This window comes from Staurois parvus, unplaced genomic scaffold (genome assembly GCF_062004578.1).
Source record: "Staurois parvus isolate SC_StPar_1 unplaced genomic scaffold, SC_StPar_1.0 ptg001310l, whole genome shotgun sequence".
NCBI lineage: Eukaryota > Metazoa > Chordata > Amphibia > Anura > Ranidae > Staurois > Staurois parvus.
The window spans coordinates 875,966-895,949 of record NW_028319106.1 but is presented as its reverse complement, the minus strand read 5'-3'; the positions used below and the strand labels follow the sequence as shown (position 1 = coordinate 895,949).

At 43.3% G+C, this 19,984-nt stretch overlaps 1 protein-coding gene and 1 long non-coding RNA gene across 2 annotated transcripts in view; one reads left to right on the top strand and one right to left on the bottom strand.

The window, feature by feature from the left end:
* Nucleotides 1-19,984, top strand: part of LOC149437121 (uncharacterized) — an 830,460-nt gene that overhangs the window by 37,841 nt on the left and 772,635 nt on the right. The gene's annotated exons all lie outside the window — the stretch shown is intronic.
* LOC149437124 (uncharacterized) lies at nucleotides 9,630-10,651 on the bottom strand. Its single transcript, XM_089661099.1, has 4 exons — nucleotides 10,647-10,651; nucleotides 10,415-10,545; nucleotides 10,079-10,333; nucleotides 9,630-9,997 (listed from the first exon to the last, which is right to left on the bottom strand). Exons 1-4 carry the CDS (start codon nucleotides 10,649-10,651, stop codon nucleotides 9,630-9,632), a joined length of 759 nt encoding a protein of 252 aa, XP_089517225.1.

The following is a 19,984-nucleotide window of genomic DNA, read 5'->3' as shown; positions in this document are numbered from 1 at the left end:
AGAGAGGTTGCAGGGTTACGGGTTAGGAGTTAGGTTGAGAGAGAGGTTGCAGGGTTACGGGTTAGGAGTTAGGTTGAGAGAGGTTGCAGGGTTACGGGTTAGGAGTTAGGTTGAGAGAGGTTGCAGGGTTACGGGTTAGGAGTTAGGTTGAGAGAGGTTGCAGGGTTACGGGTTAGGAGTTAGGTGGAGAGAGGTTGCAGGGTCACGGGTTAGGAGTTAGGTTGAGAGAGGTTGCAGGGTTACAGGTTAGGAGTTAGGTTGAGAGAGGTTGCAGGGTTACGGGTTAGGAGTTAGGTTGAGAGAGGTTGCAGGGTTACGGGTTAGGAGTTAGGTTGAGAGAGGTTGCGGGGTTACGGGTTAGGAGTTAGGTTGAGAGAGGTTGCAGGGTTAGGGGTTAGGAGTTAGGTTGAGAGAGGTTGCAGGGTTACGGGTTAGGAGTTAGGTTGAGAGAGGTTGCAGGGTTACGGGTTAGGAGTTAGGTTGAGAGAGGTTGCAGGGTTACGGGTTAGGAGTTAGGTTGAGAGAGGTTGCAGGGTTACGGGTTAGGAGTTGGCTTTGTGTTAGGAGTTTGGTTCAGGGATGGGGATAGGGGGTGTTTGAGGGATGGAAGCTATATGTTAGATGTTTTATTGCATGGGGATACCATAGTCTTTAAATTTTTCAGTTTCTATAAATGTGTTTTGTATTTAGGAAATTATCCATCGCAGGCTTCCACATTTTCAAGCTTTCACTTGCAGGTAAATGCCCCTATGAAAATCAGGTCCCAAGCTTTTAATCAGCACCTGCTGTGCTGTGTGCATTTGGCCCTCTTGCTCTGCCAAGTGAAAACTGTGACCGTGAAGGCCGTTTACTTGTCATGTTCATCCTTTATAACGATACTTGGGGTTTAATACGGGAAAAATGTGGCCTCTGTGTTCCATGTAAAGCGCACTACCGCCTTTCATAATGGATCGGACTCTCTCAGCCCATCAATCTAGTTGAAAGGTCTGGAGATTTGTAAGAGCTGTCTTCACGGGGGAAGCAAATGAAATGGCACACTTTGCGTGTGCAAGCATGCATGAGATCACACGTGTCCTCTGGCTGATACTTAACACCGGAGCGATCGAGCTATTACGCCGAGAAGAAATGGATTGGGCTGACTTTAAATGAGCTACATACATCACCTGGCACGCACTCCATACACATGTCATTTAGTGGGAGAGGAGTGTATCAATTACTGGCAGGGTGCCTCAGAAACCGAGGCTTTAAATCATGATAGTATCTGTTTCACATCCAGTAATCTTGTGTCTCATCCTGGTGTCAATGAGGATGATAGCTGCTTAGATTGACATCTGGGGTCAGCAATCTGCAGCTCTCTAGCAATAGTGCTGCAGACTTACAGCTGAATTGGAATGCTGGGTCCTGTAGTTCAGCATCTGAGCGGACACTGCCTGCAACATTTTTTATTTAGGACATAAATTTATTCTGACACATAACGTTTGAGCTCCCAGGCAGCAGTTTGACAAATATTAGACAGTCATGGCGCGTGTATAGGATTATGAGTTAGGTCCCGTTCACGTGTGGTGATTTGCAACGTGCCCCGTGCAGGGCCATATTTTACCGGATCGGGTTGCGTAGGTGCTGCGTGCATCCCTGTGGCGGCATTCCATTTTAGTCTATTGGGACATGTGGTTGCACGGACACTTTTTACACTTTTTATACTAAAGCTGGTTTTACATTGGTGATGGCATTAGTGTGAGGACCGTTCGTTTCTACTTGATGAGCAGACAAAAAACATGACACACAATCATCAGAGGTGATCTCCGACCTTTTGCCCTGTTGGCGTTAGAGCACTGTTTTTCCCCTTTTTTTTTTTATTTTGCATTTTGTTTATCTGTGCAATTGATAGCCCCTGCGTGGGCGTGTTTTATTGCCTTTGTTTTATACTGTTTAAAAAATTAATAAAAACCATTGAAATAGAGGTGATCTCCGGCGAATATTGGAATTATTTATCCCATTTGTGGACTTGAGGTCATTGATGCCTAGGACAAATTTTGCAGCAACAGCACGTGCGGATTCACTTAAAGTGGTTCTAAAGGCTCAAGGTTTTTTCTCTGCATTAGGGTAAAAAACCTTCTGGGTGAAGCCCCCCCTTGTACTTACCTGAGTCCCATCTCGATGTGCATGAGAACAGCAGCTCTCCTGGGTCTCTCTCTCCTCATTGGCTCACGCAGAAGTGGGAGCCATTGGTTCCTGCTGCTGTCAATCACAGCCAGTGGCACAATGAGGAGAGAGCAGGGGTTGGGGCCAAGGCATGCTCTGTGTGTGAATGTCCTTTAGCAGGAGCGCAGTTCAGGAGCGAGCTTGCTCGAGTGCCCCCATAGCAAGAGTCTTGCTATTGGGGCACTCAGCAGGGGTGAGGAGCCAGGACCACCAACGGGGAAGGCAGAAAGAAGAGGATCAGGGTTGCTCTGTGCAAAATCATTACACAGAGCAGGTATGTATAACATTTGTTTTTAAGAAAAAAAAAATGATAACCTATAGAATCACTTTAACAATAATGTAAACACCTAAATATTTTTCAAGGATGTATAAGGGTTTTTTTTTGGCACGCTGTTTACCCCTTTTGCTGGAGCCTCCCGGCCCTTTACGGGGTTTCAGATGCTGGGAAGTGGGGAGGGGTTTCTGATTATGTGTCCACCGTGATTGGCTGTCTCAGCAGTCACATGACCGGAAAGCTCCCCATCGCAAGTAGAGATCGTGAGCTTTCCGTTAGCCATCAGTAAGTTTTCCAGGAGCGCGCAGGATGAATGCTTTCGGCACAGCTCTGTTTGCCCTTAGGTATGCATATATGTGGCCTCTCGGGGTTAAGGCCCCACCTTGTACATACATGTATGTGTATGGCTGGTGGAAAGGAGTTAATTAAAAGAAAATGCTCTATCTGATAAGTACAGGACACAGGACCTGCATCCATAGACCATGGGTTATATGCTGCTGCCGTCAGATGATTGGACACTGGGAAAAACTTTATTAGGGTTGTCTCTAGATTGTACCCATATTAGCCCTGCCCACTCTGTAGGTAATGGACTTGCTGTCCTCTTGAGAAGTATTTTTCTTTTTAAATTATTGAACATTCTTTGAAGCTATGAAGCTTCTATCAACATCTGACTGCTTATTGCCTTGCGCTACCTGGCAGTTTCCAGATTGGTTGACCCTCAGTTTGTCCCTTGCAGAGTGTACCCCACCCCTACTGTGTGGGGTTGGCCTGTAATGTTTGCTTCTGGTACTGGATCGTGGGTGGTGGGAAATAACCCTAGCTGTCCCCGACGTCTTTCTCAGCCCAGCACTGGCTGTCCTCAGGCAGAACAACTATTGCATCATTCTGCTCAGTTCCTGTGAGCCCATCATGTCCCTTATACACCCCCATAGGCGGTGCGTCGGGCTTGGATCACAGTACTCCAGGACTGAGTGGCGGGTTTTTTATATTTTGGTTCTGCTTTAATTAGGATTGTTTTTAGGCTGCATCAGGAGCGGACTGATAACTCATGGGGCCCTCGGGCAATAGGGGATCATGGGGCCCCTGTGTCCTTGCCCACACTCAAAGCACACTCAAAAAAGGTACCAGGGGCATTTCATGGGGCCACTCTACTGACCCCGGACAGTGCCGAGTACTCGAATGGTCAGTCCGCCCCTGGGCTGTATGCATCCTTGACTTAAATTTGGTGGGTCCAAAATGCAATTTATTCTGTTTTCATATTTTTTAAACTTCACGTTGTTTAAAAAACAACTTTTTTGGCTTTATTGTTTACTACTGTATATCCCAGTGCATCAAAATGTGTTTTTTTGTTTTATGCATAATAGTGTTTTGTGGTGTTTGTAGCTATTGACTGGCTTTATGAATCTAACTGTATTGTTTGTAGAGATAGTAGGCCTTTTTCAAGGATTCTCCAAAATTTTCAGCTCATCCTAATTGTCTAAGCAAACCCCCATCAGGAAGATGAGTCCACCACTTCATTTGTGTCCTTGTAAAGAGAAAGAAACGTGCTTGCAATCGTTACCTTTGATCATTTTTCTTCCTCAGCAAACTATGAGAAAGCGTTTTCAGCGCTATCATTGAAGGTCATTAATAAACAAATTAAACAATTATTGTTTCCAAAGAGCGAGGAATCAGTCAATGATTCAGAAATAGACTCTCACTTATTGTGTTTATGAACAAAGAAAGAATATAAAAATATCTTGTTCTCTGTCTAATGAGTGTAGCAATTTGCATTTTCCCAAAGACAAAAAAAAAAAATCAGAAATTGATTGTATCTTTTTAATCTGCATTTTTTTCTTTTTGTTCTTGTTAGTTTTTTTAATTAACCCTAATGTAGGAGTAATACACATCGTTGTTTATATAGGCTGTATATTTATAGGCTGCATTCTCAGTGGTTTCACTGGTCTCTAGTGAATGGATAGGCTGTATTCTCAGTGATGTCACTGATCTCTAGTGAATGGATAGGCTGCATTCTCAGTGATGTCACCACTCTCTAGTGAATGGATAGGCTGCATTCTCAGTGATGTCACCGCTCTCTAGTGAATGGATAGGCTGCATTCTCAGTGGTTTCACTGGTCTCTGGTGAATGGATAGGCTGCATTCTCAGTAGTTTCACTGGTCTCTGGTGAATGGATAGGCTGTATTCTCGGCAATTTCATTGGTCTCTAGTGAATGGATAAGCTGTATTCTCAGCAATTTCATTGGTCTCTAGTGAATGGATAGGCTGCATTCTCAGTGATGTCACCGCTCTCTAGTGAATGGATAGGCTGCATTCTCAGTGATGTCACCGCTCTCTAGTGAATGGATAGGCTGCATTCTCAGTGGTTTCACTGGTCTCTAGTGAATGGATAGGTTGCATTCTCAGTGATGTCACCAGTCTCTAGTGAATGGATAGGCTGCATTCTAAGTGATGTCACCGCTCTCTAGTGAATGGATAGGCTGCATTCTCAGTGATGTCACTGATCTCTAGTGAATGGATAGGCTGCATTCTCAGTGATGTCACTGATCTCTAGTGAATGGATAGGCTGCATTCTCAGTGATGTCATCAGTCTCTAGTGAATAGATAGGCTGCATTCTCAGTGATGTCACTGATCTCTAGTAAATGGATAGGCTGCATTCTCAGTGACGTCAACACTCTCTAGTGAATGGATAGGCTGCATTCTCAGTGACGTCACCGGTCTCTAGTGAAGGGATAGGCTGCATTCTCAGTGATGTCACCGCTCTCTAGTGAATGGATAGGCTGCATTCTCAGTGACGTCACCGGTCTCTAGTGAAGGGATAGGCTGCATTCTCAGTGACGTCAACACTCTCTAGTGAATGGATAGGCTGCATTCTCAGTGACGTCACCGGTCTCTAGTGAAGGGATAGGCTGCATTCTCAGTGATGTCATCAGTCTCTAGTGAATAGATAGGCTGCATTCTCAGTGATGTCACTGATCTCTAGTAAATGGATAGGCTGCATTCTCAGTGACGTCAACACTCTCTAGTGAATGGATAGGCTGCATTCTCAGTGACGTCACCGGTCTCTAGTGAAGGGATAGGCTGCATTCTCAGTGATGTCACCGCTCTCTAGTGAATGGATAGGCTGCATTCTCAGTGACGTCACCGGTCTCTAGTGAAGGGATAGGCTGCATTCTCAGTGACGTCAACACTCTCTAGTGAATGGATAGGCTGCATTCTCAGTGACGTCACCGGTCTCTAGTGAAGGGATAGGCTGCATTCTCAGTGATGTCACCGCTCTCTAGTGAATGGATAGGCTGCATTCTCAGTGACGTCACCGGTCTCTAGTGAAGGGATAGGCTGCATTCTCAGTGGTTTCACTGGTCTGTAGTGAATGGATAAGCTGCATTCTCAGGTTACCAGTCACCAATGAATGGATAGGCTGCATTGTCAGTGATATAAAAGGACACAAGGGGGCGGCAATCTAAGTGCAGAGAGTTAAACCCAATTATTTAAAAACAATAGCTTGTAGCTACTCACAAAGGAAGGAGTATATTAGGCATGTAAAACTGTCCTCAGTTTGGCCAGTGGGGGGGCCGGTGGTGTCAGTCAGGGTCCTGGTCCCTCAGGATGGATGGGGATGGAGACCGTCAGCTGTGAGGGACGCTGGTAGCCAGCACCGTAACCAGCGCGGAACGCAAGGAAGTCCAGACCCGGCAGGCGTCCAATAGGAAGGCGAGGAGAAGTCAGGTGATGCGTTTCGGACTAATTGCTTCTTCTTCAGACCTGATTGGATGTAGGGGACGTCACTCTCTTAAAGGAGGAGGGCCGGACGGGGCGGACTTTGTTAGAAGATTGACGGCAATGTACTAGTGGTGGAATGAGCAGCGTAGATCGGCAGACAAGATTGGAGCACCGAAGTACACAGACAGATTAGTAAAACAAGAACGATCATTGTTTCAAATTATAACAATAAATGTAAGCCATAAGAGCATAAGGCAATTGTTAGGGGCCAACCGGAGGTAGCCTCTAGAGTTCCACAGACCAGGATTCCCTAGGGTGCGGCATCTAAGTTCCGACCTGCTTGTTCACCAAAGCCCCTGATGGTGGGGATGGACCTGGAGCAAGTCGAGACCAGGTCGCGACCCCTGGGTGCAGCTAGCCGTGGTAGAGGCACCTGTCGGTGGTACGCGGCGGGTGAGAGTCTGATGTGAGGAGGTAGAGTAAGCAAGGCCAGACAGGCCAGGTCGGTAACAGTGGAGCAGGTCAGTACAAACGGCAGGCAGAAGAATAAATTGGTCACAGTCCGGGTTCAGCAACAGGGGATCAAAGGTGCAGGAGTAGGCAGGAGAATGGTCAGGCAAGCCAAGGGTCAGAGCAGGAGAAGTCAGCAGATCAGGATCAGGCAGGGTCAGCAGCAAAGTAACTCACAGAACACAGGAAAGACCATACGGCAACTAAGCACTGTCAGATTCCATTTTAATAGGGCGCCCTGCACTCCTATTGGTGCCAGGCGTGCATCCCCAATCACGAGTACGCATGCGCGAGCGCCGCTACCGTCGCGGATGTCCAGGTCCTGGCACCAGCACGCCAGTGCGCCTCGGCACATCGCGCATGTGCAGACCCGCGCGCCGCGATCCGGCTCGGGATCCCTGACAGCAATACAATGCAACAAATATGTATGTATGTGAGGGTAATAGCAGAAGATGGGTTTTAAGCCGTTTAGGAATAAACCACAGGGGTACAAGATGTCATGTGTGGTACAATGTTTGGCTGTGAGGGGAAACGGAATAAATAAGAAGTTTAATAAACGTAGGGACCGGATAACTAAAAAGAATAAAAGTTGTGAATAGAAATGCGAAAGAAATAAAATGTAAATACCGGTATAACGATTGCATAGATAAAACTCTATGAATTGGGGTTCTGTACAGATGTGGATAACATGAAATAAAATTGAGAATACTGATAAACCAAAGGAGGTAAAAGATCATAAAACGGTGTGGACCTCAATTTCTTCATTTAACCCCCCAGGAGCTAATGTATGTAGAGCGTATATCCAGAAGGTTTCTTGTTTACATAACCTTTGAAAGCGTTCAGCTGTGGTGTATGTGTCAGGTATGGAGTCGATGATCCATACCTGAAGATCATGAATAGATTGGTGGTGAAATTCAGAGAAGTGTCGTGGGACACTGTGTTTCGGATTGCCGTCCTGTACTAAGCGACGATGTTCTCCGAACCTTTTTCGGAGGGTTCTAATGGTGCGGCCAACATAGAGCAAGCCGCAGGGACAGGAGAGGCAGTAAACTACATAAGTGGCAGAACAATTGTAAAATGCTGTAATGGGATAGGTTTTTCCATTGGTACAAAATGTTTTTTTACCATGGGGAACATGAGCACAAGTCAGACATAACGTGTTATGGCAACGGAACAGCCCTGTGATTGGGATGAGGGTGAGCTGTCTGATGGTGGTATTGTTGGTAACAGTGGGAATTTTATTGGGTGCAATCTTATTTTTAACACTAGGTGCTTTTCTGTAAACAAATTTGGGGAGGGATGGAATGGATGGTGCAAGATGTGCGTCTTGGGACAGAATAGACCAATGTCTTTTGAAGATACTTTCCATTTTCTTGTGGATCGAATGATATTGGGTAACAAACCTAATGGTAGGTTCCGAATTTCCTTTTTGGGGGGCTGGTGTATCTGTCAGGTCTGTCCTCGATAAGCTCAGATGGGCATCCTTTTTCAAGGAATTTGTTCTTTATTGCCGTGATTTGTGTTTGGCAGTCTACCAACCTAGTACAATTTTTTTCTGAGGCGATGGAATTGACTTTTCGGAACATTGCGGATCCATCTGGGGTGGTGACAGCTAGAAAAATGGAGAAAAGAATTGCCTGCTGTGGGCTTCTGGTAGTTTTTGGCAATGATGGTGGAATTGGAATGTGTGAGTTCAAGGTCCAGCACAATGTGGTGGGATCAGCTGCATGGGTAAAGGTGAGACCAAAAATGTTAGAATTGCAAAATTTGACAAATTTTTGTATCAGAGGGTGGGGATCGTCCCAGATGATTATAATATCGTCGATATATCCACCGTAAAAAAACAAATGTTGGCTAAAGGGATTGTTCTTCCAGATATATTGGTTTTCCCACAGACCCATTGTTAGATTAGCATAACTCGGAGCAAAATTGGCTCCCATGGCTGTGCCTTGTGTCTGCAGATAAAAATCACCATCAAAAACAAAATAATTGTGTTCCAGGCAAAATTTTATGGCTGCGAGAAAAAAGTTAATGTGTTTGGTATTGAGATACGGGTCTGCCATTAGAATATGTGTTTTACTAATCTGTCTGTGTACTGCGGTGCTCCAATCTTGTCCGCCGATCCACGCCACTCTTCCCACCTCCAGTACATTGCCGTCAATCTTCCAACAAAGTCCGTCCCATCCGGCCCTCCTCCTTTTAGAGAGTGTCGTCCCCCACATCCAATCAGGTCTGAAGAAGAAGCAATTGCTTCGAAACGCGTCACGTGACTTCTCCTCGCCTTCCCATTGGACGCCTGCTGGGTCCGGACTTCCTTGCGTTCCATGCTAGTTACAGCGTTGGCTTCCAGTGTCCCTCACCACTGACAGCTGTTGGCCTCCATCCCCGTCCATCCTGAATGACCAGGACCCTGACTGACACCACCGGCCCCCCCACTGGCCAAGCCGAGGATAGTTTTACATGCCTAATATACTCATTCCTTTGTGAGTAGCTACAAGCTATTGTTTTTTTAATAAATGGTTTTAACTCTCTGCACTTAGATTGGCGCCCCCTTGTGTCCTTTTATATCTTCTACAGCACAGGTGTCAAACTGGCGGCCCTCCAGCTGTTGCCAAACTACAAGTCCCACGAGGCATTGCAAGATTGACAGTTACAAGCATGGCTCCCAAAGGCAGAGGCATGATGGGACTTGTAGTTTCGCAACAGCCGGAGGGCCGCCAGTTTGACACCCCTGTTCTACAGAGTACTGCTTCGCTCTATGGGGAGCTGCCTTCACCAGTGTCTTTTATAAGGATTCATGGACATTATGGACTTTATGTGATTATTTCATTACTTAAATATCCTGCCATATTCTCTCTTTATTGGTGCCTATGTTTTATTCAGCTTTTATTTAGGATAGTTCCTTCTCAGCGCCAATTACTTCATTCGTTTGCATTGTCAGTGATGTCACCATCTCTATTGAATGGATAGACCGCATTCTCACTGTTGTCACCATCTCTATTGAATGGATAGACCGCATTCTCAGTGATGTCACCATCTCTATTGAATGGATAGACCGCATTCTCAGTGATGTCACCATCTCTATTGAACGGATAGACCGCATTCTCACTGTTGTCACCATCTCTATTGAATGGATAGACCGCATTCTCACTGTTGTCACCATCTCTATTGAATGGATAGGCAGCATTCTCAGTGATGTCACCATCTCTATTGAATGGATAGGCAGCATTCTCAGTGATGTCACCATCTCTATTGAACGGATAGACCGCATTCTCAGTGATGTCACCATCTCTATTGAACGGATAGACCGCAATCTCAGTGATGTCACCATCTCTATTGAACGGATAGACCGCATTCTCACTGTTGTCACCATCTCTGTTGAATGGATAGACCGCATTCTCAGTGATGTCACCATCTCTATTGAATGGATAGACCGCATTCTCAGTGATGTCACCATCTCTATTGAACGGATAGACCGCATTCTCACTGTTGTCACCATCTCTATTGAATGGATAGGCAGCATTCTCAGTGATGTCACCATCTCTATTGAACGGATAGACCGCATTCTCAGTGATGTCACCATCTCTATTGAATGGATAGGCAGCATTCTCAGTGATGTCACCATCTCTATTGAACGGATAGACCGCAATCTCAGTGATGTCACCATCTCTATTGAACGGATAGACCGCATTCTCACTGTTGTCACCATCTCTGTTGAATGGATAGACCACATTCTCAGTGATGTCACCATCTCTATTGAATGGATAGGCAGCATTCTCAGTGATGTCACCATCTCTATTGAATGGATAGACCGCATTCTCAGTGATATCACCATCTCTATTGAATGGATAGACCGTATTCTCAGTGATGTCACCATCTCTATTGAATGGATAGACCGCATTCTCACTGTTGTTACCATCTCTAGTGAATGGATAGACCGCATTCTCAGTGATGTCACCATCTCTGTTGAATGGCTAGACCGCATTCTCAATGATGTCACCATCTCTATTGAATGGATAGACCACATTCCCAGTGATGTTACCATCTCTATTGAATGGATAGACTGCATTCTCAGTGATGTCATCATCTCTGTTGAATGGATAGACCGCATTCTCAGTGATGTCACCATCTCTGTTGAATGGTTAGACCGCATTCTCAGTGATGTCACCATCTCTATTGAATGCATAGACCGCATTCTCAGTGATGTCACCATCTCTGTTGAATGGATAGACCGCATTCTTAGTGATGTCACCATCTCTATTGAATGGATAGACCGCATTCTCACTGTTGTCACCATCTCTGTTGAATGGATAGACCGCATTCTCAGTGATGTCTCCATCTCTATTGAACGGATAGACCGCATTCTCAGTGATGTCACCATCTCTATTGAATTTATAGACTGCATTCTCAGTGATGTCAGCATCTCTATTGAATGGATAGACCGCATTCTCAGTGATTTCACCATCTCTATTGAATTTATAGACCGCATTCTCAGTGATGTCACCATCTCTATTGAATTTATAGACCGCATTCTCAGTGATGTCACCATCTCTATTGAATTTATAGACTGCATTCTCAGTGATGTCACCATCTCTATTGAATGGATAGACCGCATTCTCAGTGATGTCACCATCTCTATTGAATTTATAGACCGCATTCTCAGTGATGTCACCATCTCTATTGAATGGATAGACCGCATTCTCAGTGATGTCACCATCTCTATTGAACGGATAGACCGCATTCTCACTGTTGTCACCATCTCTATTGAATGGATAGGCAGCATTCTCAGTGATGTCACCATCTCTATTGAACGGATAGACCGCATTCTCAGTGATGTCACCATCTCTATTGAACGGATAGACCGCATTCTCAGTGATGTCACCATCTCTATTGAACGGATAGACCGCAATCTCAGTGATGTTACCATCTCTATTGAACGGATAGACCGCATTCTCACTGTTGTCACCATCTCTGTTGAATGGATAGACCACATTCTCAGTGATGTCACCATCTCTATTGAATGGATAGGCAGCATTCTCAGTGATGTCACCATCTCTATTGAATGGATAGACCGCATTCTCAGTGATATCACCATCTCTATTGAATGGATAGACCGTATTCTCAGTGATGTCACCATCTCTATTGAATGGATAGACCGCATTCTCACTGATGTTACCATCTCTAGTGAATGGATAGACCGCATTCTCAGTGATGTCACCATCTCTGTTGAATGGCTAGACCGCATTCTCAATGATGTCACCATCTCTATTGAATGGATAGACCGGATTCTCAGTGATGTCACCATCTCTGTTGAATGGATAGACCGCATTCTCACTGTTATCACCATCTCTGTTGAATGGATAGACCACATTCCCAGTGATGTTACCATCTCTATTGAATGGATAGACTGCATTCTCAGTGATGTCATCATCTCTGTTGAATGGATAGACCGCATTCTCAGTGATGTCACCATCTCTGTTGAATGGTTAGACCGCATTCTCAGTGATGTCACCATCTCTATTGAATGCATAGACCGCATTCTCAGTGATGTCACCATCTCTGTTGAATGGATAGACCGCATTCTTAGTGATGTCACCATCTCTATTGAATGGATAGACCGCATTCTCACTGTTGTCACCATCTCTGTTGAATGGATAGACCGCATTCTCAGTGATGTCTCCATCTCTATTGAACGGATAGACCGCATTCTCAGTGATGTCACCATCTCTATTGAATTTATAGACTGCATTCTCAGTGATGTCAGCATCTCTATTGAATGGATAGACCGCATTCTCAGTGATTTCACCATCTCTATTGAATTTATAGACCGCATTCTCAGTGATGTCACCATCTCTATTGAATTTATAGACCGCATTCTCAGTGATGTCACCATCTCTATTGAATTTATAGACTGCATTCTCAGTGATGTCACCATCTCTATTGAATGGATAGACCGTATTCTCAGTGATGTCACCATCTCTATTGAATTTATAGACCGCATTCTCAGTGATGTCACCATCTCTATTGAATTTATAGACCGCATTCTCAGTGATTTCACCATCTCTATTGAATTTATAGACCGCATTCTCAGTGAAGTCACATTCTCTACTGAATTTATAGACCGCATTCTCAGTGAAGTCCCTGGTCTCTAGTGAATAGCTTGGCTGCATTCTCAGCGATATTTCTTCCCTCTAATGAATAGATAGGCTGTGAAGTTGGCAGTATAAGTCTCCATTTCTGTATCACCAGCTCTTTTGATGATGATTCCTTGGTATGCTAGTTGCCTTTGTGGATGGTTGTCACTAATTTTATTGTCTTGTAGCCTTGGGTAAAGTTTATGAACTTCAGAAAATTGATCCTCCTTCCCCGGAGACGGCTGTGTGTTCTTTCTTAGTTTGTGTTATGAATAAATCTTGTACGGTTGTTTTCATGCATATGAATGGCAGGCCTGTTGTACATCTCTTTCATGTACTTATTATGGCGTTCTTTTAATCTTCTTTTTTTGAACACAGCTCAGGGTGCCACATCAACACAACTCTTTGTCAAAAAGTTCAGTCGTGTTAGAGAAGGGAATTCCTCCCTGGATCAGGAGGTGCAATCTGTAGAATACAATCTCAGCATTTGGTAAACTCAAGGCATCCATAGAAATAGAAATGTAAAGTGGACATATACCCAGAATTAACAAATCTATGCAGATGTAAATCTAGATGACCATTGGTTTGCTAGAGCACTGCGTATCATAAACAATTTCAAGTGGTCCTACAGGCTGAAGTTTTTTGTTTACCTTAATGCATTCTCTGGATTAAGGTAAAAAACCTTCAGTATGCAGCTCCCTTCCCCCTTATACTTACAGTGGGGATCGAAAGTTTGGGCACCCCAGCTAAAAATTTGTATTAATGTGCATAAAGAAGCCAAGAAAAGATGGAAAAATCTCCAAAAGGCATCAAATTACAGATTAGACATTCTTATAATATGTCAACAAAAGTTAAATTTTATTTCCATCATTTACACTTTCAAAATAACAGAAAACAAAAAAATGGCGTCTGCAAAAGTTTGGGCACCCTGCAGAATTTATAGCATGCACTGTCCCCTTTGCAAAGCTGAGACCTGCCAGTGTCATGGATTGTTCTCAATCATTGTCTGGGAAGACCAGGTGATGTCAATCTCAAAGGTTTTAAATGCCCAGACTTATCTGACCTTGCCCCAACAATCAGCACCATGGGTTCTTCTAAGCAGTTGTCTAGAAAACTGAAACTGAAAATAGTTGAAGCTCACAAAGCTGGAGAAGGCTAAAAGAAGATAGAAAAGCGTTTTCAGATGTCAATATCCTCTGTTCAGAATGTAAATAAGAAATGGCAGTCATCAGGAACAGTGGAAGTTAAAGCAAGATCTGGAAGACCAAGAAAAATATCAGACAGAACAGCTCGCAGGATTGTGAGAAAAACAATTCAAAACCCACGTTTGACTGCACGATCCCTCCAGAAAGATCTGGCAGACACTGGAGTTGTGGTACACTATTCCACTATAAAGAGATACTTGTACAAATATGGTCTTCATGGAAGAGTCATCAGAAGAAAACCTCTTCTACGTCCTCACCACAAAAATCATTGTTTGAACTTTGCAAATGAACATATAGACAAGCCTGATGCATTTTGGAAACAAGTTCTGTGGACTGATGAGGTTAAAATTGAACTTTTTGGCTGGAATGAGCAAAGGTACGTTTGGAGAAGAAGGGGCACAGAATTTAATGAAAAGAACCTCTGTCCAACTGTTAAGCATGGGGTTGGATCAATCATGCTTTGGGGTTGTGTTGCAGCCAGTGGCACAGGGAACATCTCACGAGTAGAAGGAAAAATGGATTCAATAAAATTTCAGCAAATTTTGGATGGTAACTTGATGCCATCTGTGAAAAAGCTGAAGTTAAAGAGAGGATGGCTTCTACAAATGGATAATGATCCTAAACACACCTCGAAATCCACGGGGGATTACATCAAGAGGCATAAACTGAAGGTTTTGCCATGGCCTTCACAATCTCCTGACCTCAACATCATTGAAAATCTATGGATAGACCTTAAAAGAGCGGTGCGTGACAGACAGCCCAGAAATCTCAAAGAACTGGAAGACTTTTGTAAGGAAGAATGGGCAAAGAAACCTCAAACAAGAATTGAAAGACTCTTGGCTGGCTACAAAAAGCGTTTACAAGCCGTGATACTTGCCAAAGGGGGCAGTAGAAGATATTAACTCTGCAGGGGGCCCAAACTTTTGCAGACGCCATTTTTTTGTTTTCTGTTATTTTGAAAGTGTAAATGATGGAAATAAAATCTAACTTTTGTTGACATATTATAAGAATGTCTAATCTGTAATTTGATGCCTTTTGGAGATTTTTCCATCTTTCCTTGGCTTCTTTATGCACATTAATACAAATTTTTAGCTGGGGTGCCCAAACTTTTGATCCCCACTGTACCTGAGCCCAGTCTGGATCCAATGATGTGCATGAGAGCAACGGCTCTCTTGGCTCTCTCCCCCTCATAAGCTCATTTACAGCAGCTAGAGCCATTGGTCAATCACAGCCAGTAGGAGGGAGCGGGGCTGAGCCTTGCTCTGTGTGTCTATGGACACACAGAGCTGACTCAGAAGCAAGCCAGCACAGGTGACCCCATATGGGGACACTCGGCAGGGGGCAGGAACCAGGAGTGCCGGCAGGGGACCCAAGAAGAGGAGTATTCGAGATGCTCTGTGCAAAACCATTAGACAGAGCAGGTAAGTATAAACCTGTTTGTTAAAAAACAAAAACAAAAGTTTACAATCTAATATTTACTGTATTTTCCTTTTTTTAACCACTTCCAGACCAGACACTTTCACCCCCTTCCAGTCCAGACACTTTCCCCCCCTTCCAGTCTGGACACTTTCCCCCACTTCCAGTCCGGACACTTTCACCCCCTTCCAGTCCGGACACTTTCACCCTCTTCCAGTCCGGACACTTTCACCCCCTTCCAGTCCGGACACTTTCCCCCCCTTCCAGTCCAGACACTTTCCCCCCCTTCCTGTCCGGACACTTTCCCCCCCTTCCAGTCCGGACACTTTCCCCCCCTTCCTGTCCGGACACTTTCCCCCCCTTCCTGTCCGGACACTTTCCTCCCCTTCCAGTCCGGACACTTTCCCCCCCTTCCAGTCCGGACACTTTCACCCCCTTCCAGTCCGGACACTTTCACCCCCTTCCAGTCCGGACACTTCCACCCCCTTCCTGACCAGGGCAATTTTCAGCTTTCAGCGCTATCACACTTTGAATGACAATTGCGCGGTCATGCAACACTGTACCCAAATGAATTTTTTACCATTTTTTTGAGACAGATAAAGCTTTATTTTGGTGGTATTTATTCACCGCTGGGATTTTTATTTTTTTGCTATTTAAATGAAAAAGTCCAAAAATTTTGAAAAAAAGTGTTTTTTTAAATAAAATTTTGCAAATAAATAATATTTCATCATAAATCTTTGCCAAAATGTATTCTGTTATCTTTTTAGTAAAAAAAAAATACAAATTAGTTTATAACCAAAAATTATAATTTTTAAACATTTTTTTTTACATTTTTATTTTATTTTTTTATATTATTATTTTTTATTTAAATTTTTTTTTTTTTACATACTGTCACCCTAGCAGTACAGGGTCACCATGGTGAAACTGTACTACTTGTGGAGGGTGATGAAGATTTTTTTTTTCTTTTTTACACTGATTACTTTTACACCCATATAGGATGTAAGAGCAATCATTTCTCCTTCTCTCTGGCTGCATTCTTGCACTCATTGAGAAGTACTGAGTGAGCTGTGATTGGTCACAGCTTGTCACATGGTACAAGACTGTTGTGAATAGCCCTGTACCATGTGACCTCTGTGATCATTCACAGATTTCACATGTAGTAAGCAATGATGTCACAAGTGACATCTTGCTTACTACTTTGCATGTGATCACTAATTAGCCAATCAGTGATCACATGATCGGGACCTCGTACAGAGGTCCCGTCCGACGATCGATGTTTCACTGTGTCCGGAGGACAGCTCCGAGGGAGCGCGCACAAGCAGGGTGCAGGGAGGCTGTTTATAAATGGCCACCTGACCTTGCACTGCCACCGTCCGGCCGTTTATATGCAACGGCCAGTCGGGAAGTGGTTAATCCTGTGATGCATCTCAGTACTCTTGCACCTACTTCTTGTCTACATACATTTCAGCCATGGCTTCATGGCGTTTCTCATGGTGGGTTTCCCGATGGTGACAATGGTAGGCCAAGCTCGAGTAACCTGTTAAAGTTCATAGTCTGAGCTTGTGACAGGGCGATAATGGGGAAGCAATATTGAGAAACAACTCAACTCACCTCAAAACAGGAAGCGTCTGAACACAAATCTTCATGGTAGGATCACTCAGTATTATTTGAAGGAAAAATGCACATTTAAGAAGACTGAAAAAAACATTCTGAATTGGGTTAACATGTTCACCGTTTTATGTGGTTTTTAGTGATTGGGTTTACAATTACATTTATTCCTTCGTATGGGATCAAAGCTGCTACATTTTCTTACAGATAATCATTCTCTTGTTACTGTGCCTTGACATGCTAACTTGGTAACTCATTTAGAAGAGCATAGTGTATGAACTGAGGAAAATGTTGGTCTTCTCGAGGTTTCAGAAGAGAAAAATGATAGCTCATCTCTGCTTGTGATTGACATTTTACAATTAAAAACACATGCCTGTCGGCTTTGTAATAAGTTTTGGCAGCCCCTGCCACATCACTAGGAGGAACAATAGTAATTTGGACAGACTTATATATCCTTCCAAAGGTGTTCATAAATGGATTCTATGAATAGACAAAGGGATGTATAATCTTGTAGCTACCAAGATCAGGTATAAAATCTTGAAGTTTAACACCAGCCTTCCCTTCAGGCTTTCAAAGTTGTATAGACTCCTCTCCTGTATTGAAATGGCTTACTCTGGTTTCACTGCACACTTTGAGCTTCTCACAATGTGCATTAGAAGCTGCAGCAAGTCAGATAGTGCCCCGCCTCATTTCCTGGCTGCAGGACATCCAGCATCATCTAGCTGTTTTTCCCCCAGTCTGATGGTCCTTGGCCTGCCCCTTTTACTAATTGGGTTTTCGATTCGGTCACGGAGTCTCGGCATCGTATGTGGGTGTTACCTAGGGTGGTCTGCATGCAAATACAGTGGACCAAATACGTTTCCTCCTGTGCTCCAGGACCCAGGCCGGTGGCGAGTAGGTGAAATCAAACCCAAACGAAACGACCACCAGAGTATGAAAGGTCGTGCAGCTCCAAAACAAGGCTGGGGAAGCCCTAAGAATACTGCAAAGTGAAAAAAACAAGAAGCGCACCAACCTTGCGCATTACCTCAGTAACCAAAATGTATTAGTAAAGGAATGGTACTCACAAACAGCGAATAAAAACAGGCATGTAAGTCCTCCAAGGGACTTCAGAGACAAGAGGCCAGCGCGAATCCCATCATGGGGGTAGACACTCAGTACAGTTGACGCGTTTCGAAGGTCATGCCTTCTTCCTCAGAGTTCTGGCCTCTTGTCTCTGAAGTCCCTTGGAGGACTTACATGCCTGTTTTTATTCGCTGTTTGTGAGTACCATTCTTTTACTAATATATTTTGGTTACTGAGGTAATGCGCAAGGTTGGTGCGCTTATTGTTTTTTTCACTTTGCTGCATGCAAATACAGCCAGCCCAGGAATACCCACTCCTCCAGACTGATATCCACCCATCAAAGCATTTTGATGTTTGCGTAACTCCTCTTAAGAGCCAGCTCACTGCTTGTACCAGGGCTAAGGGCTCCTGAGAGGAGGAGGATTTTACTGGGTGTAAAGTAAGGTATGTAACCAAAATTATTATTATTATTATTATACAGGATTTATATATTATTATTATTATACAGGATTTATATTATTATTATTATACAGGATTTATATATTATTATTATTATTATTATACAGGATTTATATTATTATTATTATACAGGATTTATATATTATTATTATACAGGATTTATATATTATTATTATTATTATTATTATACAGGATTTATATATTATTATTATTATACAGGATTTATATATTATTATTATACAGGATTTATATATTATTATTATTATACAGGATTTATATTATTATTATACAGGATTTATATATTATTATTATTATACAGGATTTATATTATTTTTATACAGGATTTATATATTATTATTATTATACAGGATTTATATTATTATTATTATACAGGATTTATATATTATTATTATTATACAGGATTTATATATTATTATTATTATACAGGATTTATATTATTATTATTATACAGGATTTATATATTATTATACAGGATTTATATATTATTATAATACAGGATTTATATTATTATTATACAGGATTTATATTATTATTATTATACAGGATTTATGGCGCCAACAGTTTGCTCAGCACTTTACAATATAACGGGGGACAATACAGCAACAATACAGTTCAATACAAGAGGGATAAAAATGGAAAGGTATTTTTACAACAATTATCTTGTTGATGGTGGAATTGGAAACCCAGTAAGGTAGAACATAATCAGCTTAAACTTTGGCTGTAAAGTGATTGTAAAGCTATTTTTTAATTAAAATAACAAACATGTTATACAATGTGTTTGCCAGCTCTGTGCAATAGTATTGCACAGATTGGCCCCGAACTTCCTCTTCTGGGGTCCCCAACCGGCGTTCTAGGCTCCTCCTCTTCACTGAGTATCCCTGATTCCATACCACTTGCTCTGGGGGAACTTTTGCTGGGTTGATCCTGAGCTGGGCTGTGTGCATCTATTGACACAGACAGCATGGCTCAGCCCTGCCCCGCACTCCCTCCCCACTGGATTTTATTGACAGTAGCAGCAGCCAATGGCTCCCATTGCTCTCAGCCAAGCCTGTGAATGCAGAAAGAGAGCGCAAAGCTGAGCTACTTGGGGGGACAGCGCTGAATGTTTGGGGGGGGGGATTAGACAGACAGACAGTAGAAGGTTTTTTCATCTTTATGGATAGAATGCATTAAGACAGTGGTCTCCAAACTGTGGCACGGGGGCTGAATGCGGCCCCTTGCACACTTTTATCTGGCCCTTGAGGCACTATTCCTTCCACTGACACCAATGATTGGGCATTATTCCTCCCACTGACCAATGATGGGGCACTATTCTTCCCACTGATACCAATAATGGGGCACTATTCCTCCCACTGACACCAATGATGG

Excerpts from the sequence above, each read along its gene's own strand:
- LOC149437124 (XM_089661099.1), bottom strand. Across the intron at positions 10,334-10,414 it reads CTATCCATTCAACAGAGATG|ATGGTGACATCACTGAGAAT; the intron begins GTGACAACAGTG and ends CGTTCAATAGAG. Across the intron at positions 9,998-10,078 it reads CTATCCATTCAACAGAGATG|ATGGTGACATCACTGAGAAT; the intron begins GTGACAACAGTG and ends CGTTCAATAGAG.